General features: G+C 44.8%; 1 protein-coding gene across 1 annotated transcript in view; it reads left to right on the top strand.

Moving 5' to 3' along the window:
• The window catches only part of LOC124593986 (extensin-like), a 48,838-nt gene extending 26,392 nt beyond the window's left edge, over nt 1-22,446 (top strand). Inside the window, exons 3-5 of the mRNA XM_047132337.1 lie at nt 9,683-10,029; nt 15,184-15,288; nt 17,807-22,446. Coding sequence (XP_046988293.1) covers nt 9,683-10,029; nt 15,184-15,288; nt 17,807-18,533 — 1,179 coding nt within the window. The 3' untranslated portion in view covers nt 18,534-22,446. The remainder of the gene's footprint in view (nt 1-9,682; nt 10,030-15,183; nt 15,289-17,806) is intronic.
• Nucleotides 22,447-23,909: the final 1,463 nt, after the last annotated feature.

The following is a 23,909-nucleotide window of genomic DNA, read 5'->3' as shown; positions in this document are numbered from 1 at the left end:
CAGGAGTGTATATCAAACATCACTTCATTACTTCGTCGAATGTATATAAGACACGTATTGTTACTCATAAAGAGCTTTCTTGTCTTTTTTTTTTGCCTTTGGTCATGATGAAGCACCCCCTATTGAGTACAAAAAACTGCAATAATTATATATATATATATATATATATATATATATATATATATATATATATATATATATATAATGTTTTGCATATAAACTGTACTTGCGTCAAAGGTTACATAAAAGCGCAGAAGTTACGCGTTCAACTAATTTTTATTACTTATAAAATGCAATTTGTATTCCGTAATGAGATAAAATACGCAATGGACTAACACTAACTGATGTTAAGTTCTAAACGACCGAACAAACAAAAACACAAGAGGAAGTCGTCGGCTCAGAGTTCCTCTCTTACACATTCATTTATTTCTTTCCCTACCAATGCTAGCAATGCTACCGATAATCCTACCATTTACTACCGAATCGTAGTATTGGTAGACCGAAACGTTGTAGGCAATGTAAATGGCATATCAAGGTTCCTTACCAGGATATTGGAAAATTGCAGTTTACCTACAAAAGAGTTTACGCACAAAAAATCATATGGATCGTGCTTGAATACCGCTCAAGTGTACGTGACCAATGCCAGGTCGGACCAGCAGGCGACATTGAGCGTTTAGAAGGGCGGTTCGAACGATCGCAGGCTTGCTTTACTGACAAGTAATTGTAACAGAAATCTTCAGAAGTGTTAACTGGCAGGTACGCGAGGAAAGATTGCGGAAAATTAGCGCAACTCGCGGAGCAAACTTTAAACTTCAAGCCACCCACTTGAGTGACTCGCAAAGTACAGGTGCAGAAGTAGGATAGTACGCTACCATTTCTGGATGGAAAGTGGAGGAGCCTGTGACGAGTAGAAACTCTGAAGCTGTCTGTGAGACGTGCGAATATTGCTTAATTGGTAGCGCGTTGCCCGCGAATGACAGCGATCCAAGTTCTGTTCGTAATTACAGTCCACTACATGGCCTTAACTAGTCACACACAATCTGTTACGTTCTGTTTTTACTAGCTTCAGTTCAGATGAGTAACACGTCCTACAGCTTGTGGTTATGTGAAAGATCAACAAATTTTTACATAAAATAAGCAAACTAAAAGCTGCCGCGGAACAACGTAACCTTAGGTTTATATCTAGAACAGTATGCTAGGCTTCTGTAACAGTATCACTGTGCTCGTTGTTTAGAAATTTGGATATTTCGCAATGTATGAAGTAACTAGACTGGGCAGTAACCTCTGCACTTGGACGTGAAATAGAAAACTGTCTTCTCAACGCAAGACATATAGAAGAAAACTAAAGGCAGGTGTAATAAAAGTGCACGAAAATGATGACGGGACGGAAACTGAAGCACACTTTGCGACGTACACTACACATAAACAGGTGAATATAAAAGAACGCGTCTTTCACTCTGGAGCCAAGTTTATGGCGTAATGAAATTTCCCGACAGATGAAACTGTGTGCTGGACTGTGACTTGAAACTAGATGTTTCCCTTATATGGGAACCCGTAATCTTGAAATTACCAGTACCTACACAGTATTTTCTGACTTTCGCAGGACAAGAGTGGGTCGCATAAACACTGGGAGGGGCTGCTCACAGCTTGTGGCGTTCTCTTAGATGCTGGACACTTTTTACCTTGATTTCTTAATAGGGTCGTGGTGGGCATACCGTGAGAACCGACCGCTTTAGTGATTTCTAGCTAGGAAGCATAACGACGATCGCGATGATGAAGGTCTCAGCTACGGACGTGTACCTGCCTCGTCACAGCGGAGAGGCGGCAGCGCAGGTGGCTGATTACCCAGTATTTATGCGCTGTTTGCTGATGAGGCCAGCGGCGCTCCCGGCATATGAGGGATGCCTTTTACGGAAGCGTACACGGTTAACGGCTGCAGGCAGGCTTTCTGGGAGATGTCGGTATGATCACACGATCGCTGCTTCCCGACCCAAGTCCCTGAGGTGAACGGCAGAGCGCTGTGCGTGTAACTTCGTTAAAAGTGATGTCAGATCGCAAAATTTTGTCCCTGGCTCGTAACTTTAAGCCAGACTCCTCCAATATTTGTGCCTTTGAAATATTGGATGTCGCAAGTAGCTCGGATGACTCCTTGCACTGTACATTACCTCCATCTCGCCTTACTTCCCCCCTCTTTCTCTCTCGCACACCTTCCGTCGCAACCAGTTGGGCAACTTCTGTTTGCTCTCAAGGACCCGATGACTGTATCTCTTACAGCACCCTGTTTAAAGATGAAAGAGTGTTTCAATTACATTCATTTAATTACTATATATGTATTCCAAGAATCATTATAAAGTGCGTAGCTGAAACTACTTGCTTTGTTTTTAAGTTTTTTCCAATTCCTTTCAGAGACAAAATGGGTCAAATGGCTCTGAGCACTATGGGACTCAACTGCTGAGGTCATTAGTCCCCTAGAACTTAGAACTAGTTAAACCTAACTAACCTAAGGACATCACAAACATCCATGCCCGAGGCAGGATACGAACCTGCGACCGTAGCGGTCTTGCGGTTCCAGACTGCAGCGCCTTTAACCGCACGGCCACTTCGGCCGGCCTTTCAGAGACAGAGCATGTGAAGAATCACTGCTAATACATGTTTGTGTAGGCTGTTACTGGTCGAATTCTATCTTCACGGTATCTATGCGACACATATGTACGTGGGTTGGAGAATATAGTCCGCCAGTTTCGAGACTGGATTAATAAAGAATAGATAAAAGTTAAGACCCTGGTTTTAATGCTTCATGTGTTCTACATAGTCTCTTCTCACTTCAGTACAACGCAAAGAATGTCCATGCACCCATGTGAAACTGTCGAAAACGTCCCTCTCTTGGAAGTTGTTCAACTCGTACATCGCATTCCGCACCTTCTTCGGTCCTGGTGAACCATTACAGATCCATTTTGCTCTTTGTCTTTAGTTTTTTAGTATTCTGATAACACAAGTCTCGTCACCTTCCTTTCTTTTCAGAAAAGAATTATCTGCGTCATGCGTTTCATTCAAGTCGTGGCAAGGGCCAACTCGTCGCTGTTTTTGTTTTGTTGGTGAAGTTGTGTGGAACAAACTTTGCACACACTGTTCTCTTCTTCACAATATTAAGGAGAATATCTTTAACATCTAATTTACAGATGTTCATTTCGTTGCTCTGTTGCCGTTTGGAACACGACAACGTTGACACACCCCGGACGCATATCTGCTGCTGAACACTGCCTGCACATAACTGACTGGTCGAACGCTCATCTATTGTTGATAGTTTATAGGTCGAGCCTCCACTGTAGTTATTGCGTTGATGTAGCTTTTACGCAGGAGTAAAATCAGTCCAGGAACTCTTCGGGTGGACGGTTTACATATTGTCTCCACGAAACCAGCGTTTAGAATCTTCTAAATACGTTATAGTTAAATTTTGGAAGTGTTCTCTCCAACTGTCTGCCATTTCTGTTACCCTCTGTAAACGATCAATGTCCCGAAACAGACCTGGCTCACGCACGTTTGAACAATATTTCAATGCAGACCGTGCAAGTCTTTTGCAAGCAATCTCTTTCGAAGACCAGAGTACAGAATAAATCAAAGTTTGCCATTTTCCTTGCTTAAATCTAAATCCACGAATTCGTTTAATATTCTGTCTCTGCCTTTTGGTACATAATACGACGGTCTAGTTGTGTCTGTTGTCAAAGGGTACAACATTTTTAACTCTTTGGTTTGAACGGCACAGTGCTTTACTAGACATGATCCCACTTGGGATAAGGCCCTGCTGTCCTTACTACTGACTTAGCCATTTATAGACGACCTGCTGTTTAACGTGGACACCGAACCACGATGCAGTTCGGCATTAAGATTAGCAGAGACGAAAGAGGTAACAAATGACGGATAAAACAATCCTTTGACTGGCGGGGGATCAAACTCAAGACCTTCAGACCAGTACATGTGGCAGTTTACCACTGTGCCACCGAGAGTCGCTCTTAAATAGAGCGTCTAAAATCTTTTAGATCAAATTGAAACAGATGATAGTGGGTCCGCAACAGATTCCACTCAGATAGGGAGCCAACGGTCGGAAATGCATGTCTACGAGGTGCATTCAAGTTCTAAGGCCTCCGTTTTTTTTCTAATTAACTACTCACCCGAAATCGATGAAACTGGCGTTACTTCTCGACGTAATCGCCCTGCAGACGTACACATTTTTCACAAGGCTGACGCCATGATTCCATGGCAGCGGCGAAGGCTTCTTTACGAGTCTGTTTTGACCACTGGAAAATCGCTGAGGCAATAGCAGCACGGCTGGTGAATGTGCGGCCACGGAGAGTGTCTTTCATTGTTGGAAAAAGCCAAAAGTCACTAGGAGCCAGGTCAGGTGAGTAGGGAGCATGAGGAATCACTTCAAAGTTGTTATCACGAAGAAACTGTTGCGTAACGTTAGCTCGATGTGCGGGTGCGTTGTCTCGGTGAAACAGCACACGCGCAACCCTTCCCGAACGTTTCTGTTGCAGTGCAGGAAGGAATTTGTTCTTCAAAACATTTTCGTAGGATGCACCTGTTACCGTAGTGTCCTTTGGAACGCAATGGGTAAGGATTACGCCCTCGCTGTCCCAGAACATGACACCATCATTTTTTCAGCACTGGCAGTTTCCCGAAATTTTTTTGGTGGCGGTGGATCTGTGTGCTTCCATTGAGTTGACTGGCGCTTTGTTTCTGGATTGAAAAATGGCATCCACGTCTCATCCATTGTCACAACCGACGAAAAGAAAGTCGCATTCATGCTGTGATTGCGCGTCAACATTGCTTGGCAACATGCCACACGGGTAGCCATGTGGTCGTCCGTCAGCATTCCTGGCACCCACGTGAATGACACTTTTCGCATTTTCAGGTCGTCATGCAGGATTGTGTGCACAGAACCCACAGAAATGCCAACTCTGGAGGCGATCTGTTCAACAGTCATTCGGCGATCCCCCAAAACAATTCTCTCCACTTTCTCGATCATGTCGTCAGACCGGCTTGTGCGAGCCCGAGGTTGTTTCGGTTTGTTGTTACATGATGTTCTGCCTTCATTAAACTGTCACACCCACGAACGCACTTCCGACACATCCATAACTCCATCACCACATGTCTCCTTCAACTGTCGATGAATTTCAATTGGTTTCACACCACGCAAATTCAGAAAACGAATGATTGCACGCTGTTCAAGTAAGGAAAACGTCGCCATTTTAAGTATTTAAAACAGTTCTCATTCTCGCCGTTGGTGGTAAAATTCCATCTGCCGTACGGTGCTGCCATCTCTGGGACGTATTGACAATGAACGCGGCCTCATTTTAAAAGAATGCGCATGTTTCTATCTCTTTCCAGTCAGGAGAAAAAAACTCGGAGGCCTTATAACTTGAATGCACCTCGTATTGTATTATGGACGTACACAGTGTACATCGCATAACACTGTAGCTTGAAGATGAGGCCACCTTCACCCGTAATGATGCTTTCAACAACCGCAACAGCCATGTATGGAGTAAGAAAGTCCCCATGCCACCCTCATCGGCGGGCGCCAGCAACGATTCTCTGTCAATGTATGAGCGGGCATTGTCCGAGATCACCTAATAGGACCTCATTCACTACTTCCCCGTTTGACTGGTCCCCGTTACTAGGTGTCCCTGCGAAATGTGGGCCACAGTTGTTGGAGACAATACCCCTTGTCGTCCGTGAAAGGTTGTGGTTTCAACACTACAGTGCAGCAGCCCACTTCGATGTTAACGTGCGCGAGCATCTGGACCACACGTACCCTCAGCGCTGGTTTGGAAGGGAAGGTACTGTCCCACGGCCAGCGGGATCGCCGTAACTCACACCTCTGGATTTTTTCCTCTGGGGTTCACTCAAGACGTTGGTGTATGAAATTCGCGTAGAAATGGATGAAAACTTGCTTGCTAGGGACCAACCAGCCTGTCTCCTGGTACAGCAGACATCAGGGATCTTTGAGGGAGCGTGCGGCGGAACTTCATGCGGCGTTGCCCTGCGTGCATTCAGACTGGCGATTGTCACTTCGAACAGTTACTACGAGCTAAGTTGTTATGCGGCATACGCTGTGTATGTCCATAACATAATAAAAATGCATTTTCGACAAGTGGTTGTCTATCTCAATATAATCGGTTGTTTCACCCAAAACGTTTGAGATACCCTGTGAAAATCATAGCAGCGTGTAAATATGCCTGATATCGCCGACGGTAGAAACCGCTGTCAGTACGTCTGAATGTGCAGTATGAGAGGGTCGCTTATTGTTGCTCGTAGCCCTCGATACAAAGCAGCAGCTTACAGTGGGGTTACAGAACCTGTAGGCTCGATGCACATGGGCGAATAACAGCCGCGCGTCAGAAATCGTTTCAGTGCCCACATGGCGGCATCTCAGCAATAGTCGTGCATCAGCACTAGACTAGAGGTCAACGGGTACGGACGTAGATAGAAGAAAGCCGGCAGTGTTTGCTTATTAAATTTATGAGTACGTTAAGAAATACAGCGGCTGGTTTTGGACTCACCCACTGGATAGTTCACGGATACTGATGCGAGTGTTCGCGTCGCTTTGATGAGTTAACAATCACCCATCAGAGCAGAGACTATGCGATGAGTCTTTCTATACCACCTAACCTAATTTGTCTAGTTTTGTCTTGAGACCATGCACCGTAATTTTCCCTTCCTCCAAGAAACAGATCTTTAACTACCGTATAAGTCGTGCCCGGAGATATGTGGAGTGCGCATTTGGAATTTTAACTAAAAAAAAGGAGAATATTTCGCAGACCTATCAGTGTTAAGCTGGACTTTACGATTAGCATAATCAAATATTGCTGTGTTCTTCACAGCTACTACCGTTCGAGGCATGTTTTTAACATCTGAACCACCGAGGGCACAGATGATGGTGCGACTGCAGGGACTTATCCCTTGGACGTACCCGGTAGACCCACATTCCGAACTTAATGTCCACACACTACATTCGTAGTGCTCCTGCCCATTACAATCATTACTCGCGGCCTCGGTGGTTCAGATGGATAGAGCGTCTGTCGGGTAAGCAGGAGGTCCCGGATCCGAGTCCCGGTCGGGGCACACATTTTCAACTGTCCCTGTTGATATATATCATCACCTGTCGGCAGCTTAGGGTCTTGATTTAATTATCATTTCAGTTTTGGTTTAATCCTATAATGTTCGTTAATAGCAATTTCAAGTAGAAGGCAGGAAACGTGTTGAGAAAAGTGTCACATGACGTTCAACAAACCTCAGAAATTTTGAAAAACATTGCTACGCTTTTCTGCACCGTCCCTAACAATTGAGCAGAGAAATGTGCACACATTCTGAGACAGACAGGTAGTCATTATTCTTGCATTGTACCCTAAGGGAAATGGTGGACGCACCGCCACATACAAACAAAAACGAATATATGATGCTACAGAGTAAGCATTGATTCATGGCGCGCGATTAACGATGCCTCCAGAAGCGAGGGCCATGTTGCCTTACATGGCCCTGTCCGAGAGCGGTGATTTGTCTCCTTTCTTATATAAGACTGCTGCCCAATTAATAACACGCCCGTGGCGTTTCTGATGGTGTGTGCTCAGAAGCCAGACATCCCATCGAAACAGATTACAACAATTGGCCAACGTGACCAGTATCCAGGCGTTTATTGCTTTACTACCTTCTTCACACACGTTATTACGAAGAGAGAAACAGCTTCTCTTTATAATTGCTCATCGACATTACCTTTTAAGTAAGCTATACCCTCGTCTAAATTTCTGAAATTTCCTTGTTCTGAAATGCTGATGCGACTCAGAATAAACGTAATATCGTCTTTTCGTTCGCTCTCATATATCCCCAGTAATGACTGACATGTCCGTAGAAAGCAGAAATAACGCAACCCAAAGATAAGCTGATAAATCTTTATTTTGTCTAGATCGCAAAAAGAACCCTTCCACTTCTGGTGACCGCATGGGCAAGGTCAATATTAAGAAATCTGTACAGAGTAGTCGGGCCGTCAGTTTAGGGCATTATTGGATCAAATTCCAAGGCAATGTGCGAACCGATGACGACTTTACAAAGAATCACATTTAGCGGTTGCAACGATATCCTGCCCTGTCCGAAAATTCAGTGCAGTAAATAAGCTGATAAATGGGCTTATCGTTGTTCGCCGCGCTCTTTGCTTGTGAGGGGGAAACTACAGTGACTGTCAGAGTAACGGTCACTGTACTAGGTGTCGGATAAATTTTGGCATCACTCCTCTACGTGTGCCTGATATATCGTGGATTGTGGAAGCGTGCTACTTTCACCCTTTTTTACATTTACACTCTGTTCTTGTTCGAAATGCACTCCACTCGTTTCAACACATGCTGCATCGATTTCCTTACTCTGCCCAGCGCTCCACGCGCATCGCCATTCTGACAGGTTCGTCAGTAAACTCCTCCACACTTGAGTATCATAAACCGTATTCCCTTGGAATGTTCTTACTGGCAGGCGCGATGGACACATCAAAGTCCCACAACTACAAGTTATATCTGCCGATTGAGCTACCCGTGTACCCCACTTATGATATGCAACGTGGCGTGTTGTGTCTCAGGTTAACACATTAGCAGTGATGTGCAGATTCACGTAAATTATCCATATAAATTTCATTTTTTGCAGTGACATCTGCGCACGTCCCTCTTGACAACGTCTTCATTCTAGAAGTCAACACCATGTTACATACGTTGACATTGCACAATATCTGGCATACCAAGTTCTCTGGTAAGCTGACAAATTAATTAACTGTGGGTTGACACTGCGTGGTCTCCCATTCAGCGACGCTTACGTGATTCAGCTGTCCCTACCCATACGTTTTATGCAACCCGCAACACCTTCAAATAGCACGCACGAGATTTTCATGTTCTTTCGCCTGGTACGTGCAGCCACTTAGTCCTGTAGATGAAAATGAACAGAATTTTTTTGTCAGAATTTAATGTAGTTAAATTTTGTATTGGGACACATTTTCACTAGGGGCCGTAGTTTTCGCAAACGTACAGATGTCACCTTCAAACCTGTTTGAATTTCTCGAAAACCGTGGCTTCCAGCGAAAGCGTATCCCAGTGCCAAATTTCAGTTACACAAATTTGCTACAAAAAGGACCTGTTCGTTTATTTCTGTAGAACTAATAGTTCGGGCATTGTAAGTGAGAGAATATGAAATTCTCGCGTGTGGTTTTCGAAGGCGTTGCGTCTTGCATAAAACCTATCGGTAGGGGAAGCTGAATTACCCCATTTAATCACTTCAGTCAGATGGAGTTGTGGTGAGGAATGCGAGTGCCAGTTCGAAATGACAGGGCTGAGAAATGCTTGTCGAATAAAGAGTGAACTATTCAAAAATTTTGGCCGTTATGAATTATGCAATGTGGACCATTCTCAGGCTATTGAGCATTTGGATTAATAAGGAATAAAGATCAAACTGTATTTAAATCGAAACAGAGACTTCAAATGGGTGGTAGGCACACATCCAAAGTAGTAAACCTCGCCGTGCTGCCTTGTATGTAAGTTTAGCTGCCATTACAGCTGTGTGTGACACATCGAGAGGAACGGTGCGTGAGTGATAGTTATAAGCAGTTGGTCGGTGCGTAGAGACGTGTGACGCTGTGGTGTTGTGCCGGCAGATGTCTGCGGCGTCGGCGTCGCCCCCGGCGCTGGCCCCCGGAGCGGGGCGGCGTCGCAAGAGCTGCGCAGCCCGCGAGGGCGACGCGTCGCCCGCCGGCAAGCGCGCCCGCCACTTCCGGCCCTGGCGCGCCACGCCGCACCACGCCTCCGAGCCCGCCGCCGCAGCCTCCGCCGCCCCCGCCGCCCACGAGCACGACCGGCTGCCGCCGTCGCCACCCCCCACCTCCGGCGAAAGCCGCCTGTCGTCGCCGCCACCGCGCTGCGACCTCACGCCACCCACGTCCAGCGCGTCGCCCACGCCGCCGCCGCCCCCCGCCAAGCCTGACTCGCCCGCCCACTGCTCCAGGTAAATGTGTTTCCTTAATGGTACAAGTCTCCGACGGAACACACCGAATCACATGCCAAGTAGGAGAATCGTCTAAACAGGCACTGTTAAGTTAAAACGCTTTGCCAATTGTAGTTGTTCTATACCTGTATACTAGGTGATATCCAGATGATCCAGAAATATATTAACATTTTCATGTCTTGTGTAGACGTTATTCTGCACCATCATCTTCAAACCAGTCCCGTCGGGAATGAAAACCCCGATCCCTGTCCTTGTGCCATTTTTTAAATGCATCTTGGAGTCTGTATTTGTTATAGTGTTTAGTACCTTATGCGCTTCCACTTACTCCTCAGATGTATCAAATCTGTGCTCCCATCAACACGATTTTCATCTTGAAAAAGAGAAACTAAGTCTGGTCAGTACAGCTGTTAGCGAACGGCTGTTGTGTCGTCTTTAGTCAAAAATTGCTGAATAAAGTAGGCCATAAGCGGTGTGCATTGTCACGGTGGAGTACCCAGTCGTTCTTTCGCAACTTATGGGGACGTTCTCCCTCAAAAGTCGTAGAACATTGCAACGGAACATTTTGCTGACCTTCTGATCAGGAGGCACAAACTCCAAAAACAATCCCACCAATATACAGGGTGACCCAAAAGTTCGTTAACATTTGAAAATGCACTAATACACGGCATAATGTAGGTAGAGAGGTAAAAATTGACACACATGCCTGAAATAACGTGGGGGTTTATTGAAACCAAAAACGAATGCAAAAACTGTCCAACAGATGGTGCTCGACAGCAACACTTCAGTGACACCGCATGAGGATCGTGTTTAAAATGAACTTTACTGAAAGAGGGAGTCAGATCATCTCTAGCCTGACTGATAAACACCCGTTGGAAGGTACGACTTTTATGCAGGATGGCGCTCTACTCCATATTGCTCAAAGTGAAAGATCTCTACTCTCTCACATTGTTTGGTGAGGATCGCAAGCTGAGCTGCCATGTTCGTTACGCTTGGCCTCTCAGGTCTCCAGACCTCAGTCCTTGAGGTTATTGGTCGTGGGGTTACCTGAAGTCGTAACTCCACCGCGATAATACGGTTGCATTACGGATGCTAATAGACGATGTCCAACGGCAATTTTCCACCATACTTCCTGATACTGTACAGTGCTATTCACAACATTCTCCCTCGAGTACAGACATTGTTGATGAATGGCGCCCGACATGTTGAGCATTTGTTATGAAGAACACCGTCTTCGCTAAAAATCATTTGTTATGCTAATTATTGCTTTTGTATCATATGAAGCATCTTCTGGTAGTCATTTTGTGCACTTTTTTTCTTTCAATAAAACCTCACGTCATTTCAAGTGTGTCTATTTCTACCTTTCTACCTACATTATTCGGTGAAGTATTGAATTTTCGAATGTTAATGGATTTTTGCGTCATACTGCATAGAAAAGTTCCCTGCTGACGTCAACGCTGTACTGTTTATGACCATCCTGAAGCAGTCATTGAACAAACTATCCAGCATTACATATCGTATTCAGCATCTCAGATAGAATACATCCACAAGCACCGTAACTTATTCCCTAGGTGTAGTAGAAACCTTGCGTGGTCCACCTTTGTACGCACAGAATGAGATCCCTAGATCCCTCCCGAGCGAGGTGGCGCAGTGGTTAGTACACTGGACTCGAAGTCGGGAGTACGGTTCAGACCCGCGTCTGGCCATCCGATTAAGTTCTCCGTGATTTCCCTAAATCGCTTCAGGCAAATGCCGGGCTGTTTCCTTTGAAAGGGGACGGTCGACTTCCCTTCCCATCCTTCCCTAATCCGATGGGACCGATTACCTCCCTCTTTGATTCCCTCCCCCAAGTCAACCAAACAATCAGATCCCTGACTTTCAGAACTTTTCTGGTGAGATGCCAGTTGATGATCGACCGGAAAGACAGTCATCATCAGCCGATGATCGTCCGTTTTTGGAACGCTCACACTAGTCGCGTAACTGCATCTGAACTATAGCATTAGCCCCGAAAGCTTGCTTCATTCTTTAGTGTGTTTCTGCTATGGTATTCCAAAACTTTACACACACGCGCAGCTGTTTGAGGTCAACCATCACAAACCCGTAAATTCAGAGAAACGTAACGAATAATGTAAAGATGCTAATTAACAACTAACAAACCATTCAGGTCGCAGCCACTTGCTACATTGACTCAAGACGTATGTGAGGGGAGACACCTCGCGGTAATGCAGTGAATTTGTGACCATTTGCGTGCAAAATTCTAATTTCGGGCCTTTGGGTTGCCACCTCGTACTGGCTGTTTGTTTCAATAGTCTGCGCTCGATATAGGTCTGGATCGATCTCTGCCTAGTTCGACATTTAGGCATCATTATTATCCTCAGCCATTTGAAATGTAATGCTACATAAAGAATTATGCTTGCAATACGGTTTTTAGCCACATTCAACCATTTTACGCGTCTTTTGTGATCTCATCTACCCATCTCTTATTACGTCGACCCGATCTTCGCTTATCTCTGGAATTCATTAAAGATCGTAATTGACCGATCGCCTATTTCCCCTGGATATAACGTTTAACATTCCCACCTTTCAGTTATGGTTGAATATATACGAGGTGTGGCTAGAAAAAAACCGGACCAGTACTGGTGAAACAATAAAACGAATGCAATAAGTCTGAAAGTCGTGTGGCCTGTCACGTGACTCTCGCTCCGCCTACTGCTCGAGTTTCATCTGCCTCCTGCACTCAGTCTGCCCGTGGCGTCTGTTTTAAGTAGTTGACGTTTTGTCTGTGCGTCGGAAAATGTTGAGTGTACAGAAAGAACAGCGTGTTAACATCAAATTTTGTTTCAAACTAGGAAAATCTGCAAGTGAAACGTTTGTAATGCTACAACAAGTCTACGGCGATGATTGTTTATCGCGAACACAAGTGTTTGAGTGGTTTAAACGATTAAAGATGGCCGCGAAGACACCAGTGATGACACTCGCACTGGCAGACCATTGTCAGCAAAAACTGATGCAAACATTGAAAAAATCGGTAAACTTGTTCGACAAGATCGCCGTTTAACAATCAGAGCAGTGTCTGAGTTAACAGGAGTTGACAAGGAAAGTGTTATGCAGATTCTTCATGAAAGTTTCAACATGAACAAAGTGTGTTCAAAAATGGTTCCAAAGTGTTTCACAATTGAACAGAAGGAACGCCGAAGAATGATTTGTTCTGACATCCTGGAAAACATTGAAAGTGATCCCACCTTCTTACAAAATGTTATTACTTGTGATGAATCGTGGTTTTTTACTTACGATCCCGAAACTAAACGTCAATCGATGCATTGGAAAACTCCTGGTTCAAATGGCTCTGAGCACTATGGGACTCAACTGCTGTGGTCATAAGTCCCCTAGAACTTAGAACTACTTAAACCTAACTAACCTAAGGACAGCACACAACACCCAGCCATCACGAGGCAGAGAAAATCCCTGACCCCGCCGGGAATCGAAACCGGGAACCCGGGCGTGGGAAGCGAGAACGCTACCGCACGACCACGAGATGCGGGCAAAACTCCTGGTTCTCCACGACAAAAAAAAGCACGAATGTCAAAATCGAAATTCAAGGCAATGATGATTGTTTTTCTTGATATCAAAGGGATTGTGCACATTGATTGGGTACCAGAGGGACAAACAGTGAATCAGCATTACTACATTAGCGTCCTGGCTACCCTACGTGAGCGAGTACGGAGAAAACGGAACGATTTGTGGAGAAAAAAGTCATGGATCCTTCACCAAGACAATGCCCCAGCTCACAGTGCGTTGTCAGTGAAGACGTTTTTGGCAAAACACAACATTCCCATCTTAGATCATCCGCCCTACTCACCTGATTTGGCCCCCTGTGACTTTTTTCTTTTCCCTAAAGTCAAGTCAGCTTTGAAAGGAACTAGATTTGAGACTGTTGAAGCAGTAAAAGAAAAAGCGACGGAAGTAATGTATGGACTTACCGAAAATGATCTGCAGCATTGCTATGAACAGTGGAAAATTCGTATGGAGCGGTGTAGAGACCGAGGAGGAGAGTACATTGAAGGAGATAACATGAAATTGTAAATAATTGTAAATAAATGTGTTTTCCAGCATCAGTCCGGTTTTTTTCTAGCCGCACCTCGTATATATATTCAACCATAACTGAAATATTCAACCATAACTGAAAGGTGGGAGTGGGAGACAAAGTAGAAAAAAATAATTTATTAAGAATTTTTTAGGTGCCATACCGCAGTACTAACTGGTTCTAAGTGCCAATAAGAAAATTTCCTTTCAAGTACCATTACTACTGGGACACTACGTTTTATACGTAATAATACAGGTATAGAAATACAGCAGCAACGTTTCAACTACAAGAACTGTAGTCAACAAAAACCCTTCTCATATCTTTTGAGTTTTTTACACGAGATTAACAAAATTAATTAAAAATACTCTCAATACTGGCTTCTGTTTCTTGCACAACTCCATTCATGCGAAGATCACTGATGCAAAATATTTCCATTACGCGTTGGCTGTCGATTTAGCTGCTCAAGACAGTTTTCGGATAATGTGTTCAAAAGTAATTCACACGACGGCTTGTCTGTACCACCTGTAATGAATCCACAGATATCCCAATCTATGCTAGGTAGGTTGAAGTCGCCTCCGACTAATATAGCATGATCCGGGTACTTCTGCGATACAGAGTGTAGACTCCCTTTGAATGATTCTAGAACTGTCACGGTGGAACCTGGTGGCCGGTAATAACACCCAACAATTAACTTTATTTCTCCTAGCCCTGTTACACGCGTCCATATAACTTCACAATCACACTCTACTTCGACCTCAGTAGTCACAATATTTTTGTCAACTGCAATGAAGACACCACCTCCTACGGTGTCTAATCTGTCTTTCCGATACACGTTCCAACCCTCACTAAATATTTCAGAACTTCCTATCTCAGGGTTCAGCCAGGTCTCAGTCCCGAGAATAATTTGCGCGCCACACGCTTCCTGGAGGGCAGTAAATTCAGGAACTTTATTCCGAACACTTACGTTTGTTTTGGTGCTAAGTAAACTGCTTCCGCTTCACTGTCACTTCACTAGTCTGGAGCCCCTCTCCAGACTCCTCCCTAAACAACCGTGCCTCCTTTTGTGACCACAGGCTGGGGGCCGCACAGTCGCCTCCGCCGGCCGCCCTCGCTTCCTTGCAGGACGCCGACTCCCGCCATCAGAGCACGCCGCCCACGGCGCCGCCCATCCTGCTCAGGTAATCTTTAAATATGTTTATATACTTACCACAGAGACGAAATTTAAAATCACAGTTTCTCTAATAGGATGGAGAATTTTAAAAAGAAACAATCTCTTTGAACTCTGTGTTAGAGAATTGCCACAGAGTCCTTACTGGTTTTCAAATAGTTTTCAGCTACTTGGAAATCGCTATTACGAAGACCACAATGTGCACGATCTTTAATCATTAAAGAAACTTTCAAGATAACATAACGTGCAAGATAATAAATAGTTCTATTCAGCCCTTGAAGTAGGAAAGGGAAATTTAGCAAATCAGTAAGCATGAGTAATTCTTCACAAGAGCAACCAAGGACAGGCCCGAAACAAACAAGAGAGCTGAAACGCATGGATTGAAGAACGCTTGGCCTTTCATGGTACCAGTGCTTGGATCCTATCAAAATGAATGCGGCGATCTCCTCGATGCAAAACATATTCCGCAGGTCTCAAGTACTGGCAGCCAAATGTGGATACCATGAAATTCTATACAGAGAGGCAACAGAGACTGTAAAACACCCTAGAAGTTTCATCAGGAAGGAGGAGAACGTGAAACTGAATATTTGGATCCTAGTGCTGCAGAGGATGTATTCCAGTCTTCCACCACAGAGCGATAGCGACAGCGGACGAAGGAACTCGACAACAGCCAACTGCGGTCTGATACTATAAACATGTGACGTCACGCCGCAGCGCGGAAGCGTGCGTAAACGGAATTTCGCTGTAGTCAGCAGCGAGCCAGGGTGTCAGTCGGACCCTCAAAGAAGCTACGATACCCCTAGAAAAAGTCATCCGTAGACAGTGAGGAAACGTTGGTCATAAATGTGAAATCCATTCGACCACTGCATAATAGCACGGAACATTTTATTAATTGTACACTCTTGCCCATTAAAATTGCTACACCACGAAGATGACGTGCTACAGACGCGAAATTTAACCGACAGGAAGAAGATGCTGTGGTAAGCAAATGATTAGCTCTTCAGAGCATTCACACAAGGTTGGTGCCGGTGGCAACACCTACAACGTGCTGACATGAGGAAAGTTTCCAACCGATTTCTCATACACAGGCAGCAGTTGACCGGCGTTGCCTGGTGAAACTTCGTTGTGATGCCTCATGTAAGGAGGAGAAATGCGTACCATCACGTTTCCGACTTTGATAAAGGTCGGATTGTAGCCTATCGCGATTGCGGTTTATCGTATCGCGGCACTGCTGCTCGCGTTGGTCGAGATCCAGTGACTGTTAGCAGAATATGGAATCGGTGGGTTCAGGAGGGTAATACGGAACGCCGTGCTGGATCCCAACGGCCTCGTATCACTAGCAGTCGAGATGACAGGCATCTTATCCTCATGGCTGTAACGTATCGTGCAGCCACGTCTCGATACCTGAGTCAACAGATGGAGGACGTTTGCAAGACAACAACCGTCTGCACGAAAAGTTCGACTACGTTTGCAGCAGCATGGACTATCACCTCAGAGACCATGGCTTCGGTTGCCCTTGACACTGCATTACAGACAGGAGCGCCTTCGATGGTGTACTCAACGACGAACCTGGGTGCACGAATGGGAAAACGTCATTTTTTCGGATGAATCCAGGTTCTGTTTACAGCATCATGATGGTCGCATCCGTGTTTGGTGACATCTCGATGAACGCACATTGGAAGCGCGTATTCGTCATCGCCGTACTGGCGTATCACCCGGCATGATGGTATGGGGTGCCACTGGTTACACGTCTCGGTCACCTCTTGTTCGCATTGACGGCACTTTGAACAGTGGACGTTACACTTCAGATGTGTTACGACCCGTGGCTCTACCCTTCATTCGGTGCCTGCGAAACCCTACATTTCAGCACGATAACGCACGACCGCATGTAGCAGGTCCTATACGGGCCTTTCTGGATACAGAAAATGTTCAACTGCTGCCCTGGCCAGCACATTCTCCAGATCTCTCACCAATTTAAAACGTCTGGTCAATGGTGGCCGAGCAACTGGCTCGTCACAGTACGCCAGTCACTACTTTTTATGAACAGTGGTATCGTGTTGAAGCTGCATGGGCAGCTGTACCTGTACACGCCATCCAAGCTCTGTTTGACTCAATGCCCAGGAGTATCAAGGCCGTTATGACGGCGAGAGGTGGTTGTTCTGGGTACTGATTTCTCAGGATCTATGCACCCAAATTGGGTGAAATGTAATCACACGTCAGTTGTAGTATAATATATTTGTCCAGTGAATATCCGTTTATCATCTGCATTTCTTCTTGGTGTAGCAATTTTAATGGCTAGTAGTGTAATACAACCTGAAAGACTCGCAATATGTGCCTTTATTTTGGAAATGATCACTGTCTGGTCGAAACTGGGGCACTGCGAAATGCTCATCTGATTCTGTATTAAAAATATACAAATTTGTTTTATTTGAGGGTATGTGACAAGTGCTTTAATACTGTAGCAGTTTCGTATACAGTAATTAGTGCTGCCTTTCCAGGAGAGTAAGAACCGACTTGATGTGCCACAGGCTACCTCACACGCTGACACCTCCCGACGGCACGGACGGCCCGTCGCTGAGGCATTCACCGCCGCCTTTGCCGCCGCCGCCCACGCTGGCGCCGCCCCCGCAGCTGCTGCTGAGAGTGCCGCCCACCCACCCGTACACGGCGCTGGAGCTGCGGCCGGCGCCGCCACTGCCGCTGCCGCCGCTGGGCGCTGCCCCGCCGCCCCCGCAGCCGCGGTTCGCGCCGCCCAGTCCCGGCCCGTCTGCCGCCGCCGGTCGGGCGCCGGACCCGTTGCAGAGCGAGCCGCTGTCGCTGGTGCTGCGCCACCAGGCGGAGCCGCCGCGCGACTCGGCGCCGCCCCCGCGAGACGTGCCACCGCCGCCACCCACGCTCGACCCTGCGCCCCAGTCCTCACAGCAGCAGCAGCAGCAGCAGCAGGCACCGCGCAACTACAAGAACATGACGCGCGAGCGGCGCATCGAGGCGAACGCCCGCGAGCGCACGCGCGTGCACACCATCAGCGCGGCGTTCGACACGCTGCGGCGAGCCGTGCCGTCGTACGCGCACGCGCAGAAGCTGAGCAAGCTGTCGGTGCTGCGCATCGCGTCCGCCTACATCATGACGCTGGCGCGCGTCGCCGGCTACGACTACAGCCGCGACGGCAGCCAGCCCAGCCTGGCCGAGTGTGTGGACCAGGTGTCGCGCACCATCCAGACCGAGGGCCGTCTGCGCCGCAAGAAGGACGACTGACGCCGGCCGCCCCCGCCGCCCCCGCCCCCCACCTCTAGTCACGACGCTGCTGCGGCGCACTCCTCCGGCGAGCGTAGGCCCTAGCCGCCGGGCCTCTCAAAACTGGGATGTCAACACGAGACTCGAGAGTACCAGTTCCTAGACGGCAACTCCCACCCAGCAATATCTTCCTTGACACCTGCTGCAGAATCGTTCCTTAACAAAAAGAGTCGAACCATCTCTTCTGGGCTGTGAATTCGCCAGAGAAGCTGGTTCGCCAGGTAGCAATCGTCGTCAATCTAGTACTTAAGGGAACACCTTGTGGTAACAGTCGCATCACGAGAAGTGCTTTCACAAATGCTGTAGGACCATTTGGCAATAATACTGCGATACCAGTACATGCCTCAAGAAGAGACGTCTAATTACTGACCTGCAGCTACGATGACAGTGCTCAGCGTACAGTACATTAGCTCCACATAGAAATATGTGACAAGCTTGGCAGCAGTCGACATATGAATAATAGCGACAACAGTACAGAAAGGAGAGGACCAGGGTCTATCAAGATGGTCATGACATGTCAATTGCCACAACAGACGCCATCGCACAAGAAACTTTTCTGCAGCCTCCCAGACAACATCTGATTAGCCCACATCAAAGTTTATGACTGAATTTCATGTATGTATAGCTTGTAAGAAACCGTCTTCGTCGTTCATCATCTAGTAATGGGATGCACCAGGTGTATTCGTAATTTTCTGATGAAGACTTCACACCTTCTTCTAGTCATAATTCTACGAGCCAACACCTCAATTTTTCCCCATACGGTGATACTAGATATGGAAGTTTATGACGACGCAGCTTGTTTACAGAATTGATTAGAGCCTGTTGGAACCCCAACAGCGCAGTCTCTGCTCTCTACAACTCAGTTACTCTGCATATTCTCATTACGACAGGCTGTGCAACAGTAGTCCACTGGTGACGTCAGCTTTACTGTTGATGACCTTAGTGACAAGTTCACGTCTCGCAAGAAAATACTATATATTTAACTTCGTAACGGACAGGTGTCCTCAAATGAAGACAGTCGGAAGCAGCTAAGAATATGGATACATTTTCTGATAGTTTGATCGCAAACGACGTGAATACTGAATTACGCATATGAAGACTTGGGTCAGTCCACAAGATCAGCACTGATCAACTCGTGCAGTTATTCTTCTGGCATTCTGACTGCCTGAGACGGCGTCGTCCTATCTTACAACCAACTTGCCGGTGAAGACTAATACTTTATAAAGTTATTTGGAAATAAAAAAAGGGATATTTGCGTTGAAGAGAGAGCAATATTCACACGTTACAGATTTCATTCCAAATAATAACATACGTCTCCATAGATACAACATATGCAGCGTTACATATCTTAAGAGAAAAGATGCCAGATAGTGAATCACACGAAGTGGTCTGCAACAGTAGAAATGTGTGAAACACGTAGATCTGAGAATACCGTCATATTACAAGAAAATTAAAAGACTTTACCATTAATTGTCGAAAGACTTACGACGCAGAACCCTTGCGTAACAATAGATCTGAGGGCCATTATACAGGGTTGGAAGAGTTGGATCTGGTAAACGCTTGTAGCAGAATGTTGTCCCATTTGGAATAACTGAATGTAATACAGTTGTGAACATTACCAAAAATGTGGATTTTCGTCTTCTGTGAAATCAAATGAAAGACAGAAAAAGCGGTGACAACTGTTTTATAAATTTGGTGCAAGACTGCTTCTCGTAAGCTGAAAAATAAGGTTAGACTTATTTAAAGGGCTAAGCAAATTTTCACCAGCGTTAACTGCTACGGGAGAAGCTACAATATATTTCGATAACGTGGAGAGGAATCGCAAGTTTTAATGGTTTCAGTAGAATATTTCTTGAGCGATGGCAACGTACCTCTTACTGCAGTCTGTAAATAGCTGAATATTGGCGAAGACTGTTGGTCCTACAGCAACTGAAGAAAACTACCGTTATTGCCTGCAGGCTTCTGATATCCTAACTATTCAGGGCTTTTTTTTTTCTTAATTCGTGTACAGGACGTCACGAACTTTTTTCTGTCTGTCTACAAGAATACGCCGCACTTTGTTGCAGTGAGGTCGTACCTAACGATCCTGGTTTAGAACTTTCCTGATCAGTGAAGGAAGTCTGATGTGAAGAAGTCGTCCCTCTCATCGACTGAAATTACTGTGTAAGAGTGTCTCTCTGAATGTGTTTTATGTGTTTGTGCAACTGCTGTGACAAACAAGGACAATATCCTACCATCCATTCCTAGCTGTGTATTGTGTTAATAGACTTCAGATCTATCCTGTAAATCAATAAGTTGTAGCGTTGGTGTTGTTCCGTAAGTTTGGTGTCATAGAATCTTAGTTCAGTGTCACTGCTAATATTTTCTGTTACGCACAGAATGTTCTCCGCTGTGTGTTCACTATTCCTTGGTGTAGCTCCACGCTGGACGTACGTACGTTAATGAAATGGAGTCGAAACGACGTCAGTCGGAAAGCTATATTGTTAAAAGTACCTGAGAAGATGCAATTTGTAGATAAGTTGTGTGAGTCTGTATATAATTTTAATAGTTTCTAGAATCTACTAAAACTATAACAAAACACTAATAGTACGTAATTTAAGGAAAAACGAGAAAATATGTGTACTAAACTAATCGCTGTAAGCAATGTATTGCTCACTAAATGTTGTTTTATTGTGATAGTGCCTTGTGGATGGGCTTCAGTGCGGCTCCGTAGGACTGTAGCGAAAGGTGTACTTCCTCACAGATGAATGAGATTCGTCGGACAGGAAAGCGCCATCAGAAAGAAATTATTTGAGTCTGTGTACTAAGTAGTCCAAGGATACCAGTATTCAACCGCTTACAAAATGTGCCAAAATTATTACTTTTTATAACTAATATTTGTGCCAAATTTTAAGATTATAAGAATATTTCCAACTTTTTTTTAGAGAAAGAAAAGACAGCTATTTTCGATACGCAAAGGCTTTATCAGAAAGTTGAAGTCGTCTCGAACAGTCAGCGGAATAGTTCAGAAGATCGTAACACCGGGGAAAAAACAAGCCACCCTTGATTTCGATGGAAAAGGAATGAGTTTGTGCTATTTTGAAGTTGCGGTTCGGCTGGCAGTCCGAGACATTGTATAATTTGTTTTTCATTATAGAAATATAATAATGAGCGGAAGCATGTTCAGAAGTCAATTTCCGTGCCAATCCTATCATTCCAACTCGGAGGTTTCTTTCGAGGTAATTTACTCCGGAAACGCTATTTCCTTTCAGGCATTCGTGAAAAATTCTCACGAGAAATAATGATGTCCTTTTTACATTTGCTCCTGCCCCTACAGTTGGTTGTCCTGGAGTACTGTGCCCTCTGTATAATGTAGAAACCATGGTCCTGTGTCATAATGTATTTCACACTCCAGTATCTGTTGTACATCACTCGTTGGTGCTGCTCCAGATCGTTGTGCAATGCTGTATTAGGGATTAGTACTGTTGCACAACGCTGTAGAATGACTATTGCAGTACAGCAGGGTGCAGACTAAACTATGTTGCTAATCTTTCAGTCGCCTCCCTTTTTCTGTACGCAGTAGAGTGTACTGTGCAATGCGGTACTGTAACACCTTTCTAAATTTAGTTACTGTGTATCCTGAATTTTATTACATTGATCTACACTTTAGAGCTCTGTGATATGAGTTGTAGTGTGTGGTAGTTCCATAGAATTGGACGTGTCATTGCTGCACTGTTCTGTTGCGTTGACTGATGGCTCACTTGGTATCGGTGTGTTAACGTGTTATGCTGTTAGGGAGGCATGGGTGCTATGTACTGTTTTTGTGTACTGCCGTCCTGGTCTTTGGCCGGGCCAACTACAGACAATAATAAAGCTGCCTTCTTGAAATGACAAACCTTGCATTAATTTTAGAAGTATAACCTTCACTCACTTCCCTGTATTTCCTACATACTGCTCCTTCAATCTGTCGGAGGCAAGGGCCACTCTACTGCTTGGAATGCTCAACAAATCTTATTGGAAAGGTGAACAGGAGTCTCAGCAACATATTCACAGCTTCCAGACACTAATTGTAATTTACGCATTACACTATAGAGAGAAAAATTGTGGGATGATCATAGTGATGTAACATGAAATTAATATAAACATCATTTACCATTTGCAATTGATTACGTTGTAGGTACCATGTCTCTTAGATCTTCAGAGAAGGGTTTTGGGATGTGAAAAGAACTGAGGTGTACATCTCATTGAAACACAGTACAACAGGATGCTTTTAATTTGTGAAACAATATAAAAGTGGTACAATAATCAAAATGATAAAAACTTAATGCATATCAAATTAGAAAATATTCTCAATTAGTCTAAGAGGATAGTAGAACAGTTCTGTAATCTATTCTTAAAATATGTGCTATATTTCACCGAAAGGAACCGAGAGTGAACCAAATTACGAGGTAAAAGACAAAGGATTTAGAGGTATAAGCCAATTTACAATATAGACGTTTACAGACATTCTCAAAAGGTACACTTGGAAGGAGGACTTCAATACAGAGACATGAATGACAGTTTCTATAGAGCTTTATCACTTTCTATGATACTCGTTTCCCATTAACAAACAGCAAGCATAAATCAGTACTAATAAGCAACCCATATGGATAGTTAAAGATATGAGAGTATCAACTGGATTGAAATCGAAGCTGCATCTTAAATGAAAAGAGAGCCACAATCCTGTTCTATAATTTCACCATAAACACTACTAAGAATCACTGCATAACGCATCAAGCACATTGACGCCATACGTTACACCGAGACAACAGAAGTTCTTTACTTAACTAGATAACATAAAAGCTATGTGGTCAGTTGCGGAAGAAGCATCACAGCAAAAGGTGAGTGTTGAAAATAACAAACAAGATACTTCACATCGTTTGAAGCTGTTGAAAATTTTTGTACCTATACTTGTGACTTCTTCGTGAACTGATATTAAAACATCTGAAGTCTTTATATAGAAGTATCAGGCCCAAAGGAGAAATATTTAAGGAAAAAAACGAAAGTATAATATTAGACGATGCATAAATGAAAAATAGGTAATGTTGTGAAGTCTGTACCAACTACAAAAGAACCACACACACACACACACACATTATACAGTAAATAAAATGAGTCCGTGTAGTTTCATGGGAAAGTGGATGTCGCACTACAAAGGTTCGTGGTTTAATCTCCAGTCATTCCAAGGATTTTTTACACTTCTATCATCTGTCACAATGATTTATTAATGTGAAAAATGTGAATGTGCTTCGCGATTTCTAGTGCGCGTTGAAAGTAGGTCTCCGTATAACTCGATGGTTACATCAGTTCCTACGTCAG

Source organism: Schistocerca americana, chromosome 2 (assembly GCF_021461395.2).
Source record: "Schistocerca americana isolate TAMUIC-IGC-003095 chromosome 2, iqSchAmer2.1, whole genome shotgun sequence".
NCBI lineage: Eukaryota > Metazoa > Arthropoda > Insecta > Orthoptera > Acrididae > Schistocerca > Schistocerca americana.
The sequence above is the reverse complement of the archived record's forward strand: the minus strand, read 5'-3'. Positions and strand labels throughout refer to the sequence as shown.